Here is a 26703-nt window from a genome sequence, read left to right as displayed (position 1 = left end):
TTAAATCTGCTCTGCTGGCCACAGGTCCTTCTGTGTGAAGTACTTCGTTTGGATGCATCACATAGCAGGAAGAAAGACCTGTGCAGCAGAGCGGAGCAGAAGGCAAGCAAGTAAGCAAGCAAGCCCGGGTGGGGTGGGGGTGGGGAGGCAGGAGACAAGCAAGTAAGCAGGGCCTGGGGTGGGTGGTGTTTGCTTAAATACCAGTTCTTCTTTTTATTCTCATTTTATATATTGTTTTCACTGTTGTAAATATATATATATACGTGTTTTTTTTTGTAGAGTCCTGATGCAGGCCTAGTGGCCGAAACACAGCGTGTCGAGTCTTTTGATTTAATAAACGTTTGTTTCTTCAGAAACACAGCGTGTCGAGTCTTTTGATTTAATAAACGTTTGTTTCTTGAAGAATCCATCTTTCCAGTGTTTGGTTTCCATGGTCAAACATCCCACTTTTTCTTCTACTACTTGAGGTGTGGTGTGACAGCCTTGGGGTAGCAGGTTCAAGTCCCACTGGGTTTCCTGTGATGCAGGGCACATTGGATCCTTCTCGATTAGGCAACCCTCTGGTAGAGCACTTGACATTAAGGATGAGCTGCTCTGAATGTGTGGCCCTTTGGCCACCTCTTCCCCCCCCCCCCCTTTCATCGTTCTACAGTTTCCCTTTCCCAGGATATGCCTAGGAGTGTTTCAATCACAGCAGCTGTCAGCCTTGCAGATCAGGGAATGTACACATATTTTAGAGTGGTCTTAAGGCTCCCAGCTCCTACCATCTATAGCATGCCCATGAATCATGGGGTAATGTGCAACTACTGGCATCTGTGAAGGTCCCAAGCCAGCTAAATTGGCTGGAGCTCTTCAGCATGGAGAACAAGTCCTTGGAGGAAAAATTGATAGTTGTCAAACTTGGGGAAAGCAAACCATTATTTATTCCAGAGGGTAAGTAGCATGGCATCTAGCAAATTTTTAGGATCCGGTCCCTATTGCAAATAGGATACTGAGCTGGATGGACCTTTGGTCTGATGCTGTATAGCAAACCTTATGTCAGGAGTTTGCCTTTTTTTTAAATTTGTTATTAAAGCTTGCTTAAACTGAATGAACTGAACTTAAGAGATTTTTCTATCTGGCCAGAGATATAGGATAGAAAAATCTCTTAAGTTCAGTTCATTCAGTTTCAGCCCCTGCGATTGCCGGGGTTGCCATGCCCCAAAAACTGCAGAATAGTTCTTGGTTCTCTGCCAAGGTTCAGGTCTGGCTCCAGTCAGACCTCAAAGCAAAACTTATAAGGTTCAATCCGGCAATAACAAATTGCTTACCTCAGCCAAGTCGCACTTATGGAAGTGTAGCTTCAGCGTCATATGCTAGGGATTGAATAATTCTCTCCCTGGTCCTCCTTAAGCTGCTTAGCCTGGCCCTGTCTTTTATACTCCCAGGTCTAGGCTCCACCCCTCCTGGATCACTTTCTCTGGGGCTGGATCAGTGCTCTTAAGGTGGCCCCTGGATATCAGAGGGACTGTTCTTAAGGTGGCCCAGACTATCGGGGAGACTTTTCTCAAACCATCATCCATTCTAATTCTTCATCTAATTTATAATTTAAATTATTAAAATACAGTACTGGATTTTTCTATTGAATACAGTTTCACCTATGGGTTTGAATGAAGAATTAGAATGGATGACAGTTTGAGAGAATTGGCTGTAAGCGATCAGCTAACCTTTATGAAAGAATGGGCAGAACACTGCCATATTGATATGTTTTCTGTAAACCGCTTAACACATTTTACAAAGCGGAACATAAAATGAATAAATCCAATCCAATATACAACACATTGAACATTTCTACCTGAGAATGTATATAAAGTAAAAAAAAAATTCAAAATTGTATAACTGTGCCTAAAGTACTTTTAAGAATCTTTACAGGGTTTGAATGTGATTTTTTTTTCCATAGGAGCCTGTTCCTTGACGCAGTGTGGTGAAACATGTCATGTTGGGAGACTTGCTTGCTATTAAGATAAGTGACCCGTTTATATTTTGAGAATTGTGTACTACAAGAGGAGATATAAAATTTGAAAAAAAGGATCTACGAAGATTTTTGGTAACTATAAAGCAAAAATGTATGTTGCCGAATGTGCCATCTGAAGTACAACTCTAAAAATGTAAATATACAGTATTTGAAAATAGGAAAGGTTGGTTACCTATTGCCTTTATAAATTAGACACCTTTTTGGACTTCCAACACAGGTGGTCTATTACAAAATAAAACCCTTAGAGTTAAACAAGTGCTAATGATTTCTACAAGTGTCTTTTTGAGGTTGTGGAATCAGGATGGGATGACAGGGCAGTTGGATCCTCTAGCCAATAAGGATTCCACTTCATACTTTTCACTGATAAGAAAACAATGTTTATATCTGAGATAAAGGGCTTTCTTGGACTTCCCCAGTGCCTTAAATCTGTCAAAGGTAAAACAGAGCTGAGGCAAGAATTTAAACCAAAGACAAAGATAACAGATTTCTTACAAATATTCAGATTTTATTGATATTTAAATATATTAAATATTTCAATGAAATACATGGTGATTTTCTCTCTTTTTAGTGGTTATATTACAAAAAAAGTTCAGATTTTATATAAAGATTTTTCTTTTTTTGCAAAACGAGACAACAGCAAAGAAGAACTTCCACCCTGTTTGGGCTGACAAGAAAGGAGATCAGAAAGTTCTGAGAAAACACACAAATCAAATCCAGAAATAATACTTTTTTTCCTCTTTTTGTTTTGTTAAATAAGACTGTGCAAGACAGAGTTGGAGTTCATAAAATAGAGACGAGAAACAGAGCACGAGCTCCAAGCAGCCCGGCCCTGCAGCTCATATTAGAGTCCTTGGGTGAATCTTTTTACACGTTGTTCTGATCCAGGGTACAAAACACTTGAATGCTGGAAAAGTCTGGTGAACAGCCACCGTGTCAGACGGGTAAGTACAGTGAAACATGCAAAACATGCACAGCTGGCACAGAGCTTTTCCCCAGGGGGACACGACTGTTGGGTGGGACCTCTAGGGGGTCCTTCCCCACCCACACAGGGCATTTGCTCTGTTTCAGCATGAGACAACTTCTGTCTCTTTCAATGAAGGCCTAATATAGGCTCAGTATAAGTGGAGGTGCTCTCCCTCAAAAAAACAAAACAAAAAAAACTCAGCAGCCAGTGAACTAAGCCCCATCATGATTTATCCTTCCCCACAATGGGCTAATGTAAATTATAGATGACTATTTTCATTGGATACTTTGAGAGCCGCTTCCGAAAGGCCACTGTGTGCAACGGGGAGCACTACTCATTGGTCAGTGCAAATAATAATAATTAAAATAGCATAAACAGTGAAGCATGCTTTCCCCTAAACATTATGGCACTTAAATCACCTGTGTCCTCTGATACAAAGAAATACAGGGAGTAGCTAAGTAGGGTAATGAAAGAGATAGGCATCTTTGATAAAAGAAATTGCTTACTCAGAATAGGTGCTCTGTGATGACAGCAGTACCGACAGTCACCAGACAGGTCATGTGACTCCGCCTTATTCAGGCACAAAGGAAGTTGCCAGAGCTTTCTAGACATATGCGGTACTTCTATGCACTGCTGGACCTACAGTCACTCACTCAATCAGATAGCAAAGCTTAGAGAGCAAGAGACACACCCCAAGGAGGCACAGGCAAGTTGTGCAACTTCTAGTGTTACTATCGGAGAATACTTAGAGGTAAGCAAGTATAGTTTTGCCTACAAGCAGGTGCAGCAGAGCCATAAACAGATGTCTCAATGAAAAAGTGATTGTAAAGTAAAAAGAGAATGACTAATTCTCACCAACAAGCAAATATGAAATAGTGTTACAGAAAGGACCTCCAGTTTTGTCTCTCCTTTCCTGCAACTCCTCAAAAGAATAAGAATGCTAAATAAAATGCAAAGGCAGGGGAGTAGTGTGATGATCACGTTACTCCCCTGTCTCTGCCTTCCCCTCGTAGCGGATCCAGTTTCTCCACTTTTGTGGTTGTTTGCTGTTTCACAAATAAATTGCAAAACCATAAAAAAAATAGGCCTTAGAGGGGAGGGAATTGGGCTCTCCTCCAAAAACAGGGGTATGAACATAGGGTCTCCAAACCTAGCGTCTTGACTAGAGGCTATGTCAAGACAGTAATGGTGATGAATGTGTGGCCTGTACTCCATGACTCAGCTTTGTATATCTTTTAAGGAAATAGAACTCAGACGTTCAACCAACACTGACATGGACCTTGACATACTCTAAGGTTTGGTCTGCCAGTGCATAACAAAGATGCAATCAACTCCCAATAAGAGATAGAAGAATCCGTCACTGCAAGCCTGATCGTTGGAAATCAACAAAAAGTAACTGGAACAGAGAAAGTGATGCCAGATAAAGACCCCATGGCCTATCTAGTCTGCTATCCATGCCAAGATCTACAATATTTTTATTCCCTTAGAGATCCTTTGCGCTTGGACCATGTTTTCTTGAATTAAAATACAGTCTTTGTCTCCATCACCTCCACTTGCTGGCTATTCCGTGCATTCCAACCAACCTTATTTCCTTAGATTATGCTGTCTACCCTCTCACTTTCATTCCATGCCCCCTCATTCTAGAGTATTGTTTCAACTAAAAGGTGCCCATCTCCTGTGCATTGTTGCCAAAGTGATATTTAAATGTTTGTCTATCATATCTTCCCCTCTCCCACCTCTTTCTAAAGTATAAATACTGAGCAAGTCCCTACAGTCCGAAGCTCTATGAACTGGATAGACTGCTATCAGAAAAGCAACTGTCTAGGTCAGGTACTTGAGCTCTCAAGAGTCTTCAGCAGCGCTTATCACACTTTGTGGCTGTGACACCATTATCGCAGCCACAAAAATCATGCAACCTGTGGAGGGGATATTTCTATGGACAGCCCTCCCAGGTAGCAACCTCAAACATGGGTTTTGTGACCCTATTTGGAATTACAACCCATAGTTTGGGAAGCCCTGGGCCAGAGGCTCAAGTAACGGCTTTTATCAATTTCCAGATATTGAGGGAGGCTGCAACTGAAGCAAACCCTGCAAAAACAGCTAAAGACTGGACAGAAATATGGTTCTCTTGTGGTGATAAGCATCAGGTGCCCCAAGGTGAGCCCTACTGAAGTCGGTGTGCAGGAAACCGTGCCTAGAAAGCTATAGAAAACATTCTCCATGGTGTGTCACAAAAAGGAGTCACGCAACCCTCTGTATAATTCCACTGTACCTACGTAATATATATAAAAACTTTCTGGAGTTGGGAGTATAGTTTGTGCACAGAGGTAACTGCTTCTGCTAATTATAAAGCAGTGTATGGGGGATTAGCTAATCAGACCACCCCATATTTTAACCTATGTACAGTGAGATAGGTATGTTTCAGTTGTGTAGGATGAGAACCAGAAGCTCTATCCATCAGCCAGACAGTAGCAAATATTCTTTGCACTGCTGCTGGGGTGCAGTACATCATCTACTAAAGGATGCCTCAACAGACTATTGCAGAGTAAAAAAGCAGAATTTACTCCCTTCTCTCCTACCCAAAATATCAAGGCAAGATCTGCAAATGCTTTATATGAAGTTAACAGCCATAACAGGTATTGTCTTAGTCAACCTGGATGAAATGGTATCTGATACCTTAAGAGATGACACATGCAGTAACAATGAAGGGCATTGTATTCTTCAAGTGAAAAAGGACTACAAAGCATTTGGTGTAAGAGCATGTATTAGCACAACCAGAAAAACGGTGCTAATTAGACAGGGAATATCCAAAAAGGCCTATTTTGACATTTAAGCACCATCCAGGAAAGTACATTTTGATTGGTTTTTCATTATGAATTGAGGCACCAATGTTCAGAAGCAAATGTGGGCAGCTAGAGGCCATTAGCGCCAGACTAACACCCACATTTGCTACTGTAGAATACTCAAGAGCTGACGAGCACATGAACCAATGAGCTTGCTGGCTCACTTTACAATGAGCATGCAAATGCATACTGATGAGGTAATTCCTTATTCCTCCCCCAATGCGCCAAACGGGTGCTCTTTCCGCTGAAAACCCTATGCCAGCTCAGAGCTGGTGTTAGGGTGTCTGGAGTACCCAGCCGGCTGGAATCCACTGGATAGGTAGGGTTCTCTTTGCAGGTTAGGGACCCGGCACAGATGACAGGAACTGAAATATGGCTCTGGTTAGTTGGGGAAGGATTCTTTCACCATGGAACAACTGTATTGGCTCTTGCAAGGAAACACTGGTTTGGCAGCCTAGGGAGCAGATAATCGTCGATTCCACATAATCCCATCCAAAGAAAGTTTTCCTCTCTTTCTTACCCCTTTTTGTCTCCACTTTGAAAGGAGAGGAGGTGGGAAATGATCAAAGAGCTCTGAACCTGATTCTGTTCCCAAATGGACTAAAACAAACCTCTTCGCTTGTATGGAAGCCACTGCAATCTGGAGCTGGCCATGGTGACTCTGTTCATGGACTCAATGGAGCAAAATACAAACCACAGGAACTAATGAACAAATTAAGAGAACTAGGGTTCTGAAGAGACCTCACCAAAAATGGGAAGTGAGCAAAGATACTAATGGAAAAGTTACAAAAGGCAAATGTAAGATCTCTAATGCAACAAAATCAAAGAAAAGAAGTACTTAACTGATGATATCTTAAAATGACTGGAAGAGGAAGCATAAAAAGTAAAAAGGAGCTGGAAAGGGCAATAAAATAAAGATACCAAAACAACCACAATTGGAGGTAGTAGACAGGCTAGTAAAGAAAAAAGGTGCAACACAAGGTGACAATAGGACATGTCAGGAGGCTGAGTGAAAAACAGAGGCAGGAGAAATATCAGTTACCTCCTCCATTTCCTGCTATTTCCTAGCCTATATGGAGATTAGAATTTATTTATAAACTGCCTGTATCTAATGTGGGAGTGCAAAACGACATACAGAATAAAATTCAGACAAATAAACAAGGACGTCAGGTAAATTAATAACAAGTCCCCAGATTCATACTGGTAGCAGAGTAAACCAGGCACAAAAAATGTCAATCAAAACAAGTAATCTCTCAAGTTTTTCTTGAGAGATGAGGTGAGGGCCAATTTTCAGGCAGAAGGGCAGTCTGTTCCATTCCACTGGCGCCATCACAGAAAAAGCACCAGCTCTAATTAAATCCATGCGGAAACATGGGAGATCAGGCACAAGATGATTACCTTCTTCCTGCGATTGTAATGTACGTACTGGCACATACCACACCACTGCTCCCTTCAATTAGGCAGATGAAGTTTGATACAATGCACAGTGTATAAGCAGCAACAGTTTATACAAGAGACGACACTTAATAGGTAACCACCTTAAATTTTTAAGGTATACAGTCACATGCTCTGGCCTAGTCAACCCAAATAAGCGCACTGCTGAATTTTGTGCCACTTGAAGGGCCTCAATACAAAATGATTAGACAATCCCAAATAAATAACATTACAATAATCCAGGCTTCCCAAAACCATGGCTTGACCCACTTTCCTGAAATATTTCCATGACAACAAAAGCTTCAGTTTACGTAGCATGCGCATCTTGAAATACACATTGTAAACACTTGTACTTGAGATTTAAAAGAAAACATAGTCTTCAGTAAAACCCCTAAATTCTTTACTTGCAAAGAATTATTAACATCAACTCCCAAAAGGGATAAACTGGCAGGCATAATGATTGCTGAATCATAAACAACATACATTATCTATGTTTTCTTGATGTTTAATTATAGATTGATTTTGAGTCACTCATTGAAGGGCAGAGTCCAAAGTTTATTTTAATTTGCTAGTCCAATCAGGATCAGTCCTAGTCAAAGGGAAACACCCCCAATATTATCCGCATATACCCTACACAAAACTCCCAAAGCCTGCAAAATTGCACACAATGGACATAGATATTGAAAAGCACTGTTGATAAGACTGATCCCTGAGGGGCACCTGTATATTACGTATTAAAGAATTCAGGAGGGGACAAGACTAAGTAAGTTAAATCTGATACATGCAGTTAAAAGTATGATCGGTAAAATTAATAAAGCTATAACTTCCATAAAGGGACTATTAATGGATATGGTATTGTACAACATCAAAAAAATTACTCCTACCAGTAAGAACACCAGGCCAGAAGAAGTGGAAAAAGATAGAACAGTGCCTCCTTGGAAAAACACACTGAAGGAAATATAAAATCACTACATGCAGAAGTGTCACTGATAGGCAAGTATCCAAAAGGATCAAGATCAGATCATCAAGAATAACGAGAAAGATTCAAAACACCAAGTCGAAAAACACTACACTAATGAAAAATAACCTTAAGTTCCAATAGCAATTTGAAAGAATCAGCAGAAGCACAGCAACAATGGTGATGTGATGAAAATGGAAAACATTTACAGGGAACCCAAAACTACTAAATCCTCTTATAAACTCTTTGGACTATGGGTTTAGCCTTAACCCTAAAGATACTACTGACAAACAGATAACATTGTACCTGCTGGTTATAGGTGATTTCAAGTTTTATAACTCCAGTGACTGCTGCTTATAGGTGATTTCAAGTTTTATAACTCCAGTGATCAATGATTAACACAACAGAGTTTTAAAAGTTTTTCTGATGACCTCAGGGTGACTTTTGGGTTAGATAACGTACTAAGGGTACCTTCTTTAATGGGGATGGGATTTGATATACCTCCTTTCTGTGGTTACAATCAAAGTGGAACATATTATATACAGGTACTTATTTTGTACCTGGGGCAATGGAGGATTAAGTGACTTACCCAGAGTTACAAGGAGCTGCAGTGGGAATCAAACTCGGTTTAAAAGAAGTATAGCTGAAGGCTGTGAAAAAAGGAACTTTAGCAGGAAAGAGTATATAAATATCTAGGACTGGAGGAAAAATGAATCCAGCACAAACTGCTGAAAGAAAAGATTAGCAAAGATTATAGGAAGCTGAAGCTAATATTGAAAACTGCTTTAACAGCATGTAATAAGAAACGAGCCATCGATCAGCTTGTACTCCTTGTGTTTTCATATAGCTTTGAAATTTTACAGTGGCCTCTGAAAGACTTTGAAAATTTTAGCATAAGAACAAGAAAACTCCTTAATGCTAATGAAATACTCTATAAGAATCAGTATATGCCAAGACCATACATTCTGAGAGCTGAAGGAGGAATGTGCCTCACAGAAATTGATTACACATACAGAGCCACAGTCTTAGATACCAAGTATATTTAACAGAATCAAAGAATTCAAATATGCACAAAGTGAGGAAGTGTGAAAATAAATGTCACCAACTGGTCTCCATCTTTAAACTAGAATAAGCTAGAACCCCCCCCCCCCCCCCCCCCCAGAAGGCACAAGAGAATCCACCAGCACCAAAACTTGTAAAATGCGGGAAAATTGTTTGCTGATCTAATTCTTTAAAGTTTTAAAGAATAAATGACAAATTGAGCAAGAAATACAGAGCATATCTTCAGGACCTTACATCAGTCAAAACCAGACAGAAAAATGGTTAAGGATGGGTAAATGAAATCTAAAGATAAGAGACTGGTAAATGAATCCAGGACTGGTTTACAGATGAAATGGTTCAGAGCCAGCAGAGAAAAACAAAAAACCTATAGCAAAAACAGTAAATGCAAACTTAACGTAAAACAGAAAATGGTCACATCTTGTTGCTGGCTGCAAACTTTTAGTTATTAGGAGCTCCAGGCAAATCAGCTTTTAGGACCCTTGGCCTCCCTCTAATCATGATCACCCCAATACCAGCCTTCCCAAAACAAAATGGGTAAATGGTCTCTTGGAAAATTTTCCACCCTCTCTGCTGGTAAAAGTACCTCCTTTTTCTTTGAGTTTGTCTGGTTGTCAGGACCTACAATTTTGCTTGACTGCAGCTGCCCTTTGGTATCCCTGAGAAGCAGTGCAGGCAACTGCCTAGTTCTGCCTATCAGCTGGACTGGCCCTGCTCAGGATGTGCACATTGTATTCTGATGATGTCTCATATAATGTCAATAAATCGGTAAGGCTTGGAGCTTAATGTCTCCACATACTGAGGAGACCATCACCAAAAATGCCACCTCCCTGGTTAAGTACTTGTGCCCATAAATCTAGAGGCAGAAAGGGGGCTTGCATTAACTGAGCGAATACCGTGTTGCTATCCTCTGGCACCAAAGGCTTTAATTTAAACACGCCCCAGCTTCTTTTTACTGGAATCTGCTTCGAAACGAGAGGTATTAGCGGAATAGAAGCCATATTGTTATGATATTAATCTGAGAACCAGAGGCTGTAAAGACAATGGTTTCCTTTTATAAGGTGGCGATAAATAGATACTGCACCAAGATGAATCTTTAACAGAGCTTAATAGTTAGGGTAGATTCTCAACAATAACAGAAAATATTCAAGCACTTTTTGGTATGAAGCCAGGGAAGGATCTTGGGCTTTCCCTTGTAACAGATGACAAACTTCCTGCATTTAAAACAGTTAAGACTCTGCAGATGCCCTTCTTGAGGGTAGAATACTACCAATCATTTCTATAGTGCTGCTTTTAGCTATCTTTGTGGAGACAAGAGATTTCATTAAATTGTCCTCAACATCCACACCATGAGAGACAGACTGGATGTTAGGTGTATATTGTCTTTATAGATGCCAGATCTGATCAAAGCATTTTACATAAAACCAAGAGAAAGCTTTCAAATTTAAATAGTGCATTCTAAACAAAATTCTCCAGAAAGAAAAAAAAATTATAGAAACACTGTTAGAGCAAACAACATTTCTTGAAGCAAATAACCATATTATAAACAGAACCTCATGGAGAAAAACGTGTGCTCAGAGGGACATCTTATCTTAGCCTCTAGAAAGCCAACAAAGGCCACCCTAACCATTATACACAAAAAAACTTCTAAAGTGAAAATTATGCAGCATCAAAAAGTATTTTGAAAAGACATACAGTGGGGGAAATAAGTATTTGATCCCTTGCTGATTTTGTAAGTGTGCCCACTGACAAAGACATGAGCAGCCCATAATTGAAGGGTAGGTTATTGGTAACAGTGAGAGATAGCACATCACAAATTAAATCCGGAAAATCACATTGTGGAAAGTATATGAATTTATTTGCATTCTGCAGAGGGAAATAAGTATTTGATCCCCCACCAACCAGTAAGAGATCTGGCCCCTACAGACCAGGTAGATGCTCCAAATCAACTCGTTACCTGCATGACAGACAGCTGTCGGCAATGGTCACCTGTATGAAAGACACCTGTCCACAGACTCAGTGAATCTGTCAGACTCTAACCTCTACAAAATGGCCAAGAGCAAGGAGCTGTCTAAGGATGTCAGGGACAAGATCATACACCTGCACAAGGCTGGAATGGGCTACAAAACCATCAGTAAGACGCTGGGCGAGAAGGAGACAACTGTTGGTGCCATAGTAAGAAAATGGAAGAAGTACAAAATGACTGTCAATCGACAAAGATCTGGGGCTCCATGCAAAATCTCACCTCGTGGGGTATCCTTGATCATGAGGAAGGTTAGAAATCAGCCTACAACTACAAGGGGGGAACTTGTCAATGATCTCAAGGCAGCTGGGACCACTGTCACCACGAAAACCATTGGTAACACATTACGACATAACGGATTGCAATCCTGCAGTGCCCGCAAGGTCCCCCTGCTCCGGAAGGCACATGTGACGGCCCGTCTGAAGTTTGCCAGTGAACACCTGGATGATGCCGAGAGTGATTGGGAGAAGGTGCTGTGGTCAGATGAGACAAAAATTGAGCTCTTTGGCATGAACTCAACTCGCCGTGTTTGGAGGAAGAGAAATGCTGCCTATGACCCAAAGAACACCGTCCCCACTGTCAAGCATGGAGGTGGAAATGTTATGCTTTGGGGGTGTTTCTCTGCTAAGGGCACAGGACTACTTCACCGCATCAATGGGAGAATGGATGGGGCCATGTACCGTACAATTCTGAGTGACAACCTCCTTCCCTCCGCCAGGGCCTTAAAAATGGGTCGTGGCTGGGTCTTCCAGCACGACAATGACCCAAAACATACAGCCAAGGCAACAAAGGAGTGGCTCAGGAAGAAGCACATTAGGGTCATGGAGTGGCCTAGCCAGTCACCAGACCTTAATCCCATTGGAAACTTATGGAGGGAGCTGAAGCTGCGAGTTGCCAAGCGACAGCCCAGAACTCTTAATGATTTAGAGATGATCTGCAAAGAGGAGTGGACCAAAATTCCTCCTGACATGTGTGCAAACCTCATCATCAACTACAGAAGACGTCTGACCGCTGTGCTTGCCAACAAGGGTTTTGCCACCAAGTATTAGGTCTTGTTTGCCAGAGGGATTAAATACTTATTTCCCTCTGCAGAATGCAAATAAATTCATATACTTTCCACAATGTGATTTTCCGGATTTAATTTGTGATGTGCTATCTCTCACTGTTACCAATAACCTACCCTTCAATTATGGGCTGCTCATGTCTTTGTCAGTGGGCACACTTACAAAATCAGCAAGGGATCAAATACTTATTTCCCCCACTGTATAAAAACCCTCATCAGAAAAGAACAGTCCTCAACTTTGTTAACAACTGCCAAGATGGCGGCGTGAGCAGACGCGCGCGAGGGTGCTCCTAATACCTACTCAAAGTTTGCGCAATCGAGTTTCCTCGGACACGAAAGAGGAAAGGGAAGCCTAGTATGCCTACTTCCACAGGCAGGGTGGATCCCCCTCTTTTGCGACAGATGACATTGCAGGAATTGGGACTCCGAGTGCCGGGAGCTGGAGGTGCCGCTTCGGGAGGTCCAGAAGATCTTGTGGACTGGAGCGCAGAGGGAGTTTCGTTGAGTCCTCCCTTGATAATAGTTCCTCCAAGACCAGGAGGGGAAGCGAAGGCAACGAGCAAGCATCGCGCCGAGTCTGGAAGTCGGTCCCCTGCGGATGTGGAGACCTCGCTGCCTCGTCGACGCCAGTGAGAGAGCCAGCTCAGACGGGTTTGCTGTCTGAAAGAACCCCTGGCGAACCCTCCGTGACTCCTGGAGTTATGATTAAACCATCTGCTGTTACAGTAGAACTTCTATGGGAAGCAATACATGGCTTGAATACCAACTTGCAGCAAATTTCAGGTATTTTGAGGGGAGATGTAGCTGAACTAAAGCAAGCCCAGACTGTGGTAACATCTAAAATTGCAGAACAAACGCTTAAAATGGAAACCTTTGATAAAGACTTAATAGCGGTGAATTCCTCTACATTAATGTTAATTAAGAACAGTAACTTCCAGCAACGAAAAATAGAATATTTAGAAAACCAGATTAAGGGGAATAATTTACGGTTCCTTAATTTCCCTAAGTCTCCACTTATTCCAGCACTAGAGATGGTTAAAAAATATTTTCGAGAGGTTTTAGGTGTCCCTTTTGAGGGATTTCCACCTATTAATAAAGCACAGTATATTTCAGGAGCTGGAATGAGTAAATTGCCTTCTAACCCTCAATCTGGTTTAAATTTGACAGAATTCCTAGAGAACTCTATGGAAGTTATAACTGAACGAACCACACTGTTAGTAACTTTTGCTCTGCAATTAGATCGAAATAATATATTTAAACTTTACTTCCGGCCACATGAACTCTCCCTTCCTTGGATCAAAAATACAGATATATCTGGATTTTTCCAGAGAGACTCAAAGAAGAAGAAAATATTTTTTGATGTTTAAAGAGAGGGTTCTTCGAATAGGAGGGTACTTTTTGTTAAGGTTTCCTTGCAAGTGCTGTGTCTCTATGAATTCTACTAATTATATTTTTTTTGATCCAGGAAAGTTAATAGAATTTACTTCCTCTAAAGAATAAATGCTGTAATAGTTTTTGATTGCTAAGCGCCTATCCTGGCTGTGACACCTTAGGCTCTGTCTGCTCTATTGCATTTCTTTGCTTTTGTCGTTTTATTTTATTTCCTAGATCTTGGACCAACAAATTGTGGACTAAATAATATTAGTGTTTTTGCCTTGGGTGGATAACTAATGTTTTGTTTTCTTACTGAAATGTATATTTATGTTATTGCATAAATGTAAATTGAATAGTTTATAAAGAAAAAAGAAAAGAACAGTCCAACTTTCATGTAAAAAAACCTCCAATGGTTTGTCTCTCGGCAGCCCTGTCCAGCTTCATCTTTCCATGCCAGGAATGTGCACTATGCACACAAGGAAGTGCATTTCCCATGTTGTTTCATGTTGATTTTTTGGCCAAAACAGAAAAACACCTGAAATTTTGGGTTTTTCGTGCATTGATAATAGTGCGTGCACTATTAACAATATTACTCCCATAATAAAAGAAAAAAATACCCCAAACAACAAAAATTCCCATAAATGGGGATTCAGGGTGGTGCGAGTTGCTTGAAGCTATTGCTGCATTTGCATCTACCATTGCTTCCTCAGACTATTTTCTTCTTTTCAGAAGGTGAAGAGACCAGGGAAAACTAACGCTTTACGTAAGGCTTCCCCTCAATCGTCACAGCCTATGATTCTGCAGCTGGTAAGGCTGCTGAAAGCAACAGCAGCTTTGTCGGGTGAGGTCCTCGCTGTCAAGGAGAATCATCTTGAAGCTACATTGAGCCCCGGATGCCGGGAACCCTTTCCTCAACTGGGGAGTAAACATTACTCGGAGGCTGACCCAGTTCCCTATTTGGTCAGTGTCAGCGGGAGGGAGCGTGCATGCTGCCAGGAGTAGAGAAAGGTCATGTGGGCATTTTCCATTTTAGCCCCACAAGACCCCCTGCTACCCAGTCCTTGTTAGAACTAGCGAAACCTACAGTTGTAACTTTGGATGGTATATGGGCTGCTTTGGTAACTGGAGAAAACTAAGTGGCAAAGTGAATAATACGGAAAGGGCCACTGAGCGGTTGGATGACCACTTTAATACTCTAGAGGAAATGTTTTGGGACACAATAGATAAACGACTTGGGACAGCAAATAACACCCATTCAAGTGACAAAGGCAATGATAATTAAAGATAATGTGTTGCTGCGGAATACGCTGGAAATACTGGAAAATAAGACAAGGAATGTGAATTTAAGGGAAGGGAAAGGGGAAATGGGATTTGATATACTGCCTTTCTGAGGTTTTTGCAACTACATTCAAAGTGGTTTACATATATTCAGGTACTTATTTTGTACCAGGGGCAATGGAGGGTTAAGTGACTTGCCCAGAGTCACAAGGAGCTGCAGTGGGAATTGAACTCAGTTCCTCAGGATCAAAGTCCACTGCACTAACCACTAGGCTACTCCTCCACTCCTAAACTTTCCACGGTCCCCTTCCATATCCCCAAAAGAGGTTCAAGAGATTCCTATGGGAAAACCTTGGATCACCGGAGTGGGCATTTTCTTTTTTTCAAAGCGCTTTTTATCTCTTTATAAAAAGAAAAGGGAAGATCAGGGATGATATTCAAGATCGTGCAACTTTGCTGGGGACTTTTTTTGTTGTTGTTACATTTGTACCCCGCGGCTCAATGCGGCTTACATGGGGCAATGGAGGGTTAAGTGACTTGCCCAGAGTCACAAGGAGCTGCCTGTGCCTGAAGTGGGAATCGAACTCAGTTCCTCAGGACCAAAGTCCACCACTCTAACCACTAGGCTACTCCTCCACTTTTTGTGTTCAAGATAGATAAAGATTCTATATTGAGGCTTTACTTTCCAAAGCAACAAACTATGGGCCCTGTTCACTAAGCCGCGCTAGATGCAAGCTAGCATTTTTAGCGCGCACTGTGTAGGCGCCCACAATGCGCACGCTAATTCTATGCACCCGCTTAAAACACTAGTTCACCTTAGTAAACAGGGCCCTACGTTTCTGGGCCATTAGGTTTGGCTTTTTGCTGATATCTCAAAGCAGACTCAGGCCAAATGTAAGCTACTTCTTGCTTTAAGATCTGAAGTTCCGTCCATGGGAGGGCAGTTCTTTTTATAGTTTCCCGTTAAATGTTTGATTAAATACGGAGGACATACTTATGTTTTTTGGGACTCAAAGCAATTAAGAATTTTTCTAGATTCAAAGAAAAATGTTTCTTAGTAACCAAGGAGCCGATGCTCAAAACTTACCGGATTTGTAGCATTTCGTTTAGACTGGTTTTAGCCAGTTTTGTGTTTATGTTATCGTGCAACTAATGCACAAAGGTTTTCGGCACTGCTTTTACAGTTTGCAGAAGCAGCGACCGAAAATGCAATGCAAATGTATTAAAACAAGCTCAGTAGTATTAAAAACGATCTCATTAGAATTAAAATGAGCATTCTGTGCAATACACAGATGTTTCCCTGCAATGCACATAAAGAATCCCTACCTATAATGTTCAAATTTTTATGGCAGGTCGGAGATAGGGTTACATGTGAAAGGGCAGCTTCTTGGTGGAGAGGTCTGTTTGGAAATTTTTATAGTATCTGCACTTTTCAGGTGCGTGTATTGTATGTTCCACCTAGAACAGTACAGAAAAATGTACTAGACAAAAAAAAAAAAAAAGGGTTATCCTGATGCACGCATGAAATGTCCGTCTATGATCCAAGTTTACTTAAAATTTCCTATCTCACCCTCTGGGGGACCATCAGAATGGATTACAATCTAATAAACAACAAAAAAGGGATAGAGAAAATTAAAAAATGAAAAAAAAAATAGAGTTAAAAATAGGAGAAAGAATGCGACAGAGAAAGGATAGGGAAGGAGGGATGAACTACAATAAATGCAACAGAAAAGTGGATGGAGAAAAACATAAGGAAGGGGAATGCTTCGAGGAAATCAGGACTCACGGTTTGCTTTATGACAGGGTCTCTCGCTATAAAACTTTGCTGCAATAAAACCCATTCTTATAAGTGTCTCTTGTGTGTCTGTCTTGTGCATGGATTCTGCTGCAATATGGATGGAGGCTTCTTCCTGCATGTCTATGACGTGGTTGTTGGAATTTCTGCTTTTCTCCCTCTCGGGCATGCGGAGAACATCGATGCTTAACATGAGAATGTTCTATGCATGTGCTAGGCATTTTCCCTAACGAACTGCACCTAGACTTTCTGCATCCCACTTGCATACAATTTTCTTTTAGCATTTATTGCTGTTCCTCATTCGGTAAGTTCAGCCACGGCTATAAAAAACGCAGATGTGAACGATGATTTTTGAACATTGAACCCCAAAGTTAGTCAATTATATCATCCAATTATATAACTCAGATCTTGGACAACTTTAAATAGTTTAAATAGCATGCCTGTACCTTTATTTTCTTCTTTTTTTTTTTTTTGATTACAGCCACCATCTCCTTTTGGATTTCTGGGATCCCCTCACTATATTGAGGGTTTTATTAGTGACATCATGAATATTTAATTGTTTCTTTTATTACTATTTTCCTTTACTATTGATTAGATGTCTTTGTGACTACTGTGTCATCCTTCTGGGCAAAGATGTTTTCATTTGTTTGATTTTTATAAAATTTGCATAAATAAAATAAAATAAAAAATCCCATAAACAAGAAGGGAAAGGAAAACACAGATCTTTGGGCTGCACACCTCTAATGCACACCGCACTGACAATAATGGCATCATCTTACTCTGTTAAAAACACCGACCAGGGAGTTTACTGAGACTTTACTATAGTGCTTCTTTAAGGTACTTGTAATCAGCAGCAGTAAAACACAGTAAAGGAAATGATGGCAGAGACAGAGACCACCTGACCCTCAGTCTGTCTAGCATAGATCTTTTTAGAATGCAGTGATCACTAACAGGCCCTTTTACTAAGCTACAGTAAAAAATGCACACCCTAATGCAGGACTTTCCTGTGTGCTAAGCTCATTTTTACCACGGCAGTAAAATAGAGCATTTTCTATTTTTAGTTTTGCAGGTCCTGAGCTAATTTTTCAACTGGCCTCACACAACTTGCAAAAAATTAATACAAGAGTACTTACGCCTCCTTTTTAGAAGTTACTAAGGTGCCCCATGTTAAATCCACATTATACCAGTTGGTATGCGTTAATGTGAACGTGCAAGCTGGACAACACTATCACGCCCTGTCCATGCCACGCCCTCTCCAAAAATTAAATACAAAAAATACATAGCAAGCGATTAGCGTGCACACACAGAGAAATCCTGGACGCTTTAATGCATCTTGCGGTAAACCCCTTTCAGCATGCTAAACCAGTGATAGGGCTTAGTACATCTCGGTGAAAGGGCCCCTAAGTGAACTGAGAAAGGCTGAACCTTTGACTTGCCTGCTGATGCACTGTAATCCAGAGACAAGAAAATTCAGGGATCGTCTGTGTTCTCACAATTCAATACCATTGCGTAGAAATTTATGGAAAACAAGAACATACAGCTTAGCTTATTCTATGGTGTCACTGTGAAGTGTCAAAGAATCAAGACACACAGGCCACTGTACAGCTGTGACAGATCACAGACCGACACAGCCCTCTGTCCAGCTAGATACTGGTGAAAAAAAATATATATATCTGTATGTATAAATATCTACATACACGCATACACTCATGACAAACCAATGAAAGCAATTCCATTTCCTCTTTCATTAGTCATAACCAATCACAGTAATTAAATATCTACACAGCCCTTATCTCATCATTTAGCATAAGCCAGTCTAACCAATTTCCCTCCAAGTAAGGAAAGTCTGGGGGATAAGCAGCTGGAATCATTTGAGTACAAACAAGCCACAACCTGGTAGACAGATCAGTCCAGTGAAATGTACTGAAAATGGTTCCATGCACACCTCAGATTTCAATGTTTACTTTTAGAAAATAGACTCTAGTGTTTACACTTTGGACTTCATTCATTTTAGAAAGGTAGTGTTGAATTAAAAGTCGCACCACACATTCTTGCCTCACCTCTTCCCCTTTGTTTGTGAACACAGTTGCACGTATCTTTTCATTTGCTATTTCCTCCTAGGAATGCAGTTTCTCTCCTAAAATGAGCCTTATCCACTACATGACAGGCTTGCTTCCCACCTCTCTGTCTTCCTGCTGTACAATGGTGTTTGGTCACGGTTTGTACATTTAGTTACCTAACAATGGACAGTGAAAGGATGAACTTTCTGACCCAGCAGAAGCAACACCAGTTTAAGGGCCTTGCAGAATCAATTTCATCCATTCTCCACGCCTGTAGTGTAACTGAGAAACAGCTGTGCAAAGGGTGACCCACAAGATATACCAAAGGAGGAAAGAAAGTCTAAAACATTGACTTCCCACAATCACAACACATGCACCCCATGCATTATCTGACTAAAGAGGAATACTGACCCCGGAAAATGTATTGCACACACTGTGTTGACTGTGAAGCATCATTACAGATACACACAGACCTTCAAATCAGCCCTTCAGCACTATAAAAAGTTTCATTTTCAGACCAAAGCATATATACACGATACTGGACATTTTTGGTGTTGGATCGAAATAGTTCCACACCTTGCTACTCAGCTCCATCAAAGCTTGCCAAACCCGAGTTCATTCCCACTCGAACAGCAGAAGCAGCTACTGTGGTTACTACCCATGTAGAGAGGTATGTAGCCATCACAGAAAAATGGATGCCTCCACTTCATGGGAAAATCTGATTCAAAGTTTGCAAACCCAAATCGGTTCTGTGCAGTCTTCTGCACCTTTCTTGACATTTACACGACCAGTTTCTGCCACAGAGAAGCCTGGGTGTGCTGCAAGAGATTTCACAGCAAAATCTGAGAAAAATGGCAATGGACAGAGAAACAATGGGAATCGGCAAGGAGCTAGCAGCTCAAGCACAGCAGGCAGCCTCAAACAAACACAAAAATCAACTTTTTTTTTTCATAGAACATTTTTTCTTTGGCACCATGAATGGAACTGCACACGCTATGAAAATCACAAAGGTCTTTAACTTTCTGGAGGCAGTTTACATAATTTGTTTTTTTTTTTTACTGTAAAATGGAACTCCAGAATCTTCCCTGGCAATGTTAAGAGCATGCACAAATATTGGAAAATGGCTCCTCTAACACTGCAGTGGCATTCCACCTTCACGAGATGTCCTTGCTGAATCCTATTTGCTGGGAAAAAGCCCCGGGACTATGATCTCAGTTCATAAAGCCATCTGTCTTCAAAAATCTTTAAAAAACAACGACAAAAAAAAAAAAAAAACCCAGTGACCTCCAACCTGGATGCAGTTTTGGCAAATGAAACACAGGATAAGATTCACAATGAAAAAGACACAGGTGTTGTGAGGTGACATAGTACAGTTATCACCAAAAACTGGTTAAGATTTTAAAATAATAAATTTAAAAATGCACCACCACACCACTGGAATCAGAAGTACCGGAGAACCTGCGCCTTCCTGCCTATCAAATCAGAACCAGAGGGCTCCGGTATCACATGGGCAAGAGACTCCGCAGGCCAAAGCAGAGCAGCATGAGAGATGGTTGGACTTTGGCTGCTTGGTGGCAGATTTTGACAAGTCTGTACCGTTTTTCATGCAATGGCTCATGTGAAAATATGCACCCTACCACCACCACCAGCTACTCAAAGTCTCTCTATACAGCTCTGTGGTGTGAAATGAGGAAACCTCCTAGACATTCATTTTAACTAGGTCCCCAGACCAGTACAAAACAAATGTTCCTCTCCTTTAGAAAAAAAGGACAAAGGCAGAGAGGAACAGAAAAGCGAGGATGGGGCTTCTGACAGAAGCAGAGGTGGATTCTGCAAGGAAGAACATGTGCAATTGTGAGAGAAATGGTGCTCCATATCAGCTGCGTATTGCCCCTTCTATATCACAAATGCTACTATGAAAGGAAAGGCGGAGGATAGCTGGAGAAAAATGAGTGCAGATACGACACTGCAGAGAGCTGATGAAAAGAACAGTCAGTCTGGTCCACAGCTAGGAAACACTGCCCTTCCTAGAGTCAGGGCTACCCCTGCTTCCTCATATCGCCACCAGTAACCACTCTCCTACTTACTTGTTCTTTGGTCAACTCTTATGAAGGAATTTTGTTACTTTCCCAATGAAATAATTAAAAGAAAATGAAAATGACTCTTTCACAATAAATAACTGCTGAGTACCATCTGGGAGGGTCTGGGAAAACTCTGTAAGCAAGTACTCCTCTCCTGCCCGTGCTGTCCTCAGGAAGAGTGCGAGGTCCAAGCCTGTGACACGTAGTCACAAAATGAAGTCTTCTGGAAAAGGCAACAACAGAGGCGACGGTAAAAAGAAAATGCCAACATGTTGACAAATGTCTATGTGTGGACTCTTCCTCCTAGACGTCATCCAGGGGCCCACTCACTGCCTCTCTCCAAGCTGTGCAGAAGTCAGGACACCAGTCACTCGGTCACTCCTTCTTGAAAGATCAGGTCCTCCAACAGGGGTCCCTCTGCCCCTCAAAGCTGAAGCTTCTGCTAACTGCTTATTGGTCCATCATTCAGGAAGTATGTGGTCATTTCCCCTTTCCCTTTGACCTTGACCAGCCCTCTGCACTCCAGCTTGTAACCTTTGGCTGCCAATACCTGGTACAGGTCTGTGGTTACCTGCAAAAAAAAAAAAAAAGATACACCCCAAACAATGAATAAATCAAAAGACAAACACCCCCCCCCCAGATATCAGTATTTTCCTGTAAAACTAAATATTTTTCTTTCTGTGCTCAAACCTACATAGCTCCTTTAAGTAGCATATCTGATCTATGCCTGTAACACTGCCCTAGAATGAGCTGCTACACTTATCTAAAGTCTTTCTAAAGACCTGAAAGATGCCTTGGGTTTCCCCTTCTCCTTTCCTGTAAATCCATTTTTCCAGAGGAGATGCCTCAGGTAGGGATTTACACAGGAGAGCTCTACACCGATAGACAAGGTACGTATCAACCAATTAGCGCTCATGATGTTCAACCACCGAACTCCTCAAACAAATGCCATACGTCTTTCACCCTGACTGCTTATCCTAAGATGACCTCTTTCCTTTTACCCCCCACAACAGGGCTGTTACCTGTATGCGGTCAGGGACCCCTGTACTGTCCATGCGACTGGCCACATTCACAGTGTTACCCCAGATATCATACTGGGGTTTTCGTGCACCAATGACCCCTGCGACCACAGGGCCAATGTTCAATCCTAAAAAGATAAAAAAAAATACATAAATAATTATAATGTATCCTAGGTGCTCATATGCTGCAGGTCATAACTGCCCACACTTAGCTCTCTGCACTGCTCTTTGGACAATGCCCAGATGTCATTCAGCGCAGCATTTGGCTCTTCGAACACACTATATCTATGAGTATCAACTGCATGGCTGGATCTCTGCATCCATACTTCTTCCAGGCTTATGTCTCAGCACCCCAAGAACCTCACCCTAACACAATCACAACACCCACACTTCAACTGCAAGACTCTCCACATCCACTGCTCCCCATGCCTCCCTGCAACTTCCCCTTCCCAAACCTAGGACTCTCAGCACTCCCATTGCCCCTTCTCCTAATCCTCAGTATCCTTATCCTAAGACTCCCCACAGTCCCAGCACCATCACTGCAAACTCAGGGTTCCCACTTCCCAGCACCCCAACCTCAATCCCTAGAATGGAATTCTCACCAATTTTCATTTGGAAATTGTTGAAGGAATGCTCGTTAATGTACTTCATCTGTTCCATGAGCTTCATGGCATAATCAGCCAGCGCAATGATGTGGGACTTGCCCTCCTTGTCATATGTGGTGTCATTCAGGCCAGATGCTGCCATGTAAGTGCTCCCAATGGTTTTAATTTTCTCCAGCTGCCGATACCTCTCTTCACTGATAATCTGCAAGGGAAAAGGAGGCAATGGTGACTAAAAGCCTTTCCTGCAGAATGTAATCCTACAGGGAGCAGTCTCAGGACTATCCAATAACAAGATCTGAGACATTTAAGCTCTGCTTACATTATAGCTTTGTATGGCATTCACCCAATAAAAATACTGGTTTGTAGAACTAGGACAGCACAGGAACCCACTGACCAACTTCTGACACAGCAAACACAGCTACACAGGGTAATCAGTGAAGGTTTGGGATGGGGATTTGAAATTGGTCAGGGGATATGTCAGAGAGCATAAGACAGTAGTGAAAAGCACTCATTAACCCATTGAAGCTTATCTTCCAGTTAGTGGCTGTTTCCCCAGGGTGAGAGGATGAAGGACTGCATCATGAACATACCAGAGGACACCTCACCTCATCAAAGTCGGCGATGATCTCATTTAGTAGCCGAAGACACTCCACCCCTTCGTTGTTGGCTTCCAGTTCCACATAGAACTCAGAGAAGTTACTAATGGAAGCGAACATGACGGCCACGCACTCACAAGACTGGTAATAGAGCTCGTCATTGCGCCGTTCACGTGCCAGGAAGTGTGCTGCCACATCCTTGGGGAGGATATTATGAAGAAGCCGCCGGTTGTAAGCCTGAAGCTCTTCCATGTCTTCCTTCTCTCCAGTAGCCTAAAGACCAGGCAAAAGTTAGAAGCTGGCCAACTTTTTCAGAATAAAAATTTCTTAAGGTGAATTTACTTTCTACTAACTCACTCAATTAGGTGAACCTGGAACAGCCTGATTTATACTTAATGCATGATTATAATTCAGATTTTTAAGGATATTTCTAGGCATGTGAAAGAACAAACCCCATATTGGACCAAGCTCTCTGGTTTGAGCTGGATGAAGAGGTAACTTTACCTTATCTATAAAACTCAGGAACAATGCTACAACTTTTCGGAAGTTTAACAGACCAGCAGTCACAAAAGTAATTTTATCTCACTTCTTGTTCCTAACTGTTGGGATCTGCATTTTAGGGCTAGATTTAAGCCACTTAAATCCTAAACAAACACAGTAGGGGCTAATTTTTATTTATTTTTGTTACATTTGTACCCCATGCTTTCCCACTCATGGCAGGCTCAATGCGGCGGGCAATGGAGGGTTAAGTGACTTGCCCACTTAATCACTTTGAAAGGTCTACTCCTGGACATGGGTTTTTAATTTAAAGAAAATAAGAAGACCTCTGGGATTAATATGAGGGTCTGTTTTTGGCTCCCCATCCTCAGGAGGCATTCAGTTAAAAATAAAAGAAGGCAACGGGAGGTGAGATAGAGGGGGGTCAAGGAGAGCATATGACAAGAAAAAAGGGGAGGAATTTGGAGGGGGTAATGATAATGGCAGTGGTGATTATAGAATTTGCAATTGTTGTAATAATTTATATAACATTTTACGGAATATCATGTAATCACACTGACCCTGGGGTTCCAACATTTCGTGCCCTAATAAACAAAACCCGCTGCAAGAACTGATTACAAATTTTCTTAAAACTTGAATAGTGAAGCACTAGATAATCTCTAGACCCAAGAACAGCATTAAATGGTAGAAGATCAACAAGAGAAAACACATAGAGGCATATTTTCAAAGCACTAAGCCTTCCAAAGTTCCACAGGTTTCTATGGAACTTTGGAAAGCTAAGTGCTTTGAAATATGCCTCATAGTAACATAGTAGATGACGGCAGAAAAAGACCTGCATGGTCCATCCAGTCTGCCCAACAAGATAAACTCATATGTGTATACCTTACCTTGATTTGTACTTGCCTTTTTCAGGGCACAGACCGTACAAGTCTGCCCAGCAGTATTTCCCGCCTCCCAACCACCAGTCCCGCCTCCCATCACCGGCTCTGGCACGGACCGTATAAGTCTGCCCTCCACTATCCTCGCCTCCCAACCACCAACCTCTCTTCCCCCACCTGCTCCGCCACCCAATTTCGGCTAAGCTTCTGAGGATCCATTCCTGCTGCACAGGATTCCTTTATGCATATCCCACGCATGTTTGAATTCCGTTACCGTTTTCATCTCCACCACCTCCCGCGGGAGGGCATTCCAAGCATCCACCACCCTCTCCGTGAAAAAAATACTGCCTGACATCTTTTTGAGTCTGCCCCCCTTCAATCTCATTTCATGTCCTCTCGTTCTACCGCCTTCCCATCTCCGGAAAGATTATTTGCGGATTAATACCTTTCAAGTATTTGAACGTCTGTATCATATCACCCCTGTTCCTCCTTTCCTCCAGGGTATACATGTTCAGGTCAGCAAGTCTTTGGTCATACGTCTTGGAACGCAAATCCCATACCATTCTCGTAGCTTTTCTTTGCACCGCTTCCATTTTTTAACATCCTTCGCAAGGTACGGCCTCCAAAACTGAACACAATACTCCAGGTGGGGCCTCACCAACGACTTGTACAGGGGCATCAACACTTCCTTTCTTCTGCTGATCACACCTCTCTCTATACAGCCTAGCAACCTTCTCGCTACGGCCACCACCTTGTCACACTATTTCATCGCCTTCAGATCCTCGGATACTATCACCCCAAGATCCCTCTCCCCCTCAGTACCTATCAGACTCTCACCGCCTAACACATACGTCTCTCGTGGGTTTCTACTCCCTAAATGCATCACTTCTAGCTTCCTCAGATCCCTTTTCATGCTTTCCACTCCCTCCCGGGTGTCCACTCTGTTGCAAATCTTAGTATCATCCGCAAATAGGCAAACTTTACCTTCTAACCCTTCGGCAATGTCACTCACAAATATATTGAACAGAATCGGCCCCAGCACCGATCCCTGAGGCACTCCGCTACTCACCTTTCCCTCCTCCGAGCGAACTCCATTTACCACCACCCTCTGTCGTCTGTCCGTCAACCAGTTCCTAATCCAGTTCACCACTTCGGGACCTATCTTCAGCCCATCTAGTTTATTTAAGAGCCTCCTGTGAGGAACCGTGTCAAAAGCTTTGCTAAAATCTAAGTAGATTATGTCTATAGCACGTCGATGATTCAATTCTCCAGTTACCCAATCAAAGATTCAATGAGATTCGTTTGGCTCGATTTTCCCTCTGGTAAAACCATGTTGTCTCGGATCTTGCAGCTGTTGGCTTCTAGGAAATTCATTATCCTTTCCTTCAGCATGGCTTCCATTACTTTTCCAATAACCGAAGTGAGGCTTACCGGCCTGTAGTTTCCAGCTTCTTCCCTATCACCACTTTTGTGAAGAGGTACCACCTCCGCCGTTCTCCAGTCCCTCGGAACTTCTCCCGTCTCCAAGGATTTATTAAACAAATCTTTAAGAGGACCCGCCAGGATCTCTCTGAGCTCCCTCAATATTCTGGGGTGGATCCCGTCCGGTCCCATGGCTTTGTCCACCTTTAGCTTTCCAAGTTGTTGATACACACTCTCTTCCGTGAACGGTGCTATTTCCATTCCATTCTCAGGTGTACTTTTGCCAGTCCCTCGCGGCCCTTCTCCAGGATTTTCTTCAGTGAAAACCGAACAAAAGTATCTATTTAGCAAATTGGCTTTTTCTTCATCATTATCTACATAGCGGTTCGCTGTATCTTTTAGTTTCACAATTCCCTTTTTAGTCATTCTTCTTTCACTAATATACCTGAAGAAAGTTTTGTCGCCCCTCCTTACATTTCTACACATAGCCACGGCCTATACAGATAAAAGCACAAAGTTTAAAAATGAACCCTTGATTTATTATGAGCCAATGCAGCTTAGATAGCAGCGAAGATGTCCTCTCAAAATGTGAAACTTTACAGACTTCCCTGCAACCAGCATAAATTGCACTGCAATAGTTTAATTGTGACAAAACACGTGTCTACACCAGTGGTGTAGCTACGTGGGGCCTGGGCCCCAGTAGATTTGGCCCTGGACCTCCCTGCCGATGACCCTCTCG

At 42.0% G+C, this 26703-nt stretch overlaps 1 protein-coding gene across 1 annotated transcript in view; it reads right to left on the bottom strand.

Annotated features, from left to right (window-relative positions):
* Positions 1-20167: 20167 nt before the first annotated feature.
* ADCY6 (adenylate cyclase 6) overlaps positions 20168-26703 on the bottom strand; it is a 209560-nt gene continuing 203024 nt past the window's right edge. Inside the window, exons 20-23 of the mRNA XM_030196836.1 lie at positions 23176-23439; positions 22568-22772; positions 21969-22093; positions 20168-21517 (exon numbers count right to left, since the gene is read on the bottom strand). Of these exons, the coding sequence (XP_030052696.1) occupies positions 21389-21517; positions 21969-22093; positions 22568-22772; positions 23176-23439 (723 nt within the window). The 3' untranslated portion in view covers positions 20168-21388. The remainder of the gene's footprint in view (positions 21518-21968; positions 22094-22567; positions 22773-23175; positions 23440-26703) is intronic.

The sequence above is a fragment of the Microcaecilia unicolor genome, chromosome 3 (genome assembly GCF_901765095.1).
Source record: "Microcaecilia unicolor chromosome 3, aMicUni1.1, whole genome shotgun sequence".
NCBI lineage: Eukaryota > Metazoa > Chordata > Amphibia > Gymnophiona > Siphonopidae > Microcaecilia > Microcaecilia unicolor.
The sequence above is the reverse complement of the archived record's forward strand: the minus strand, read 5'-3'. Positions and strand labels throughout refer to the sequence as shown.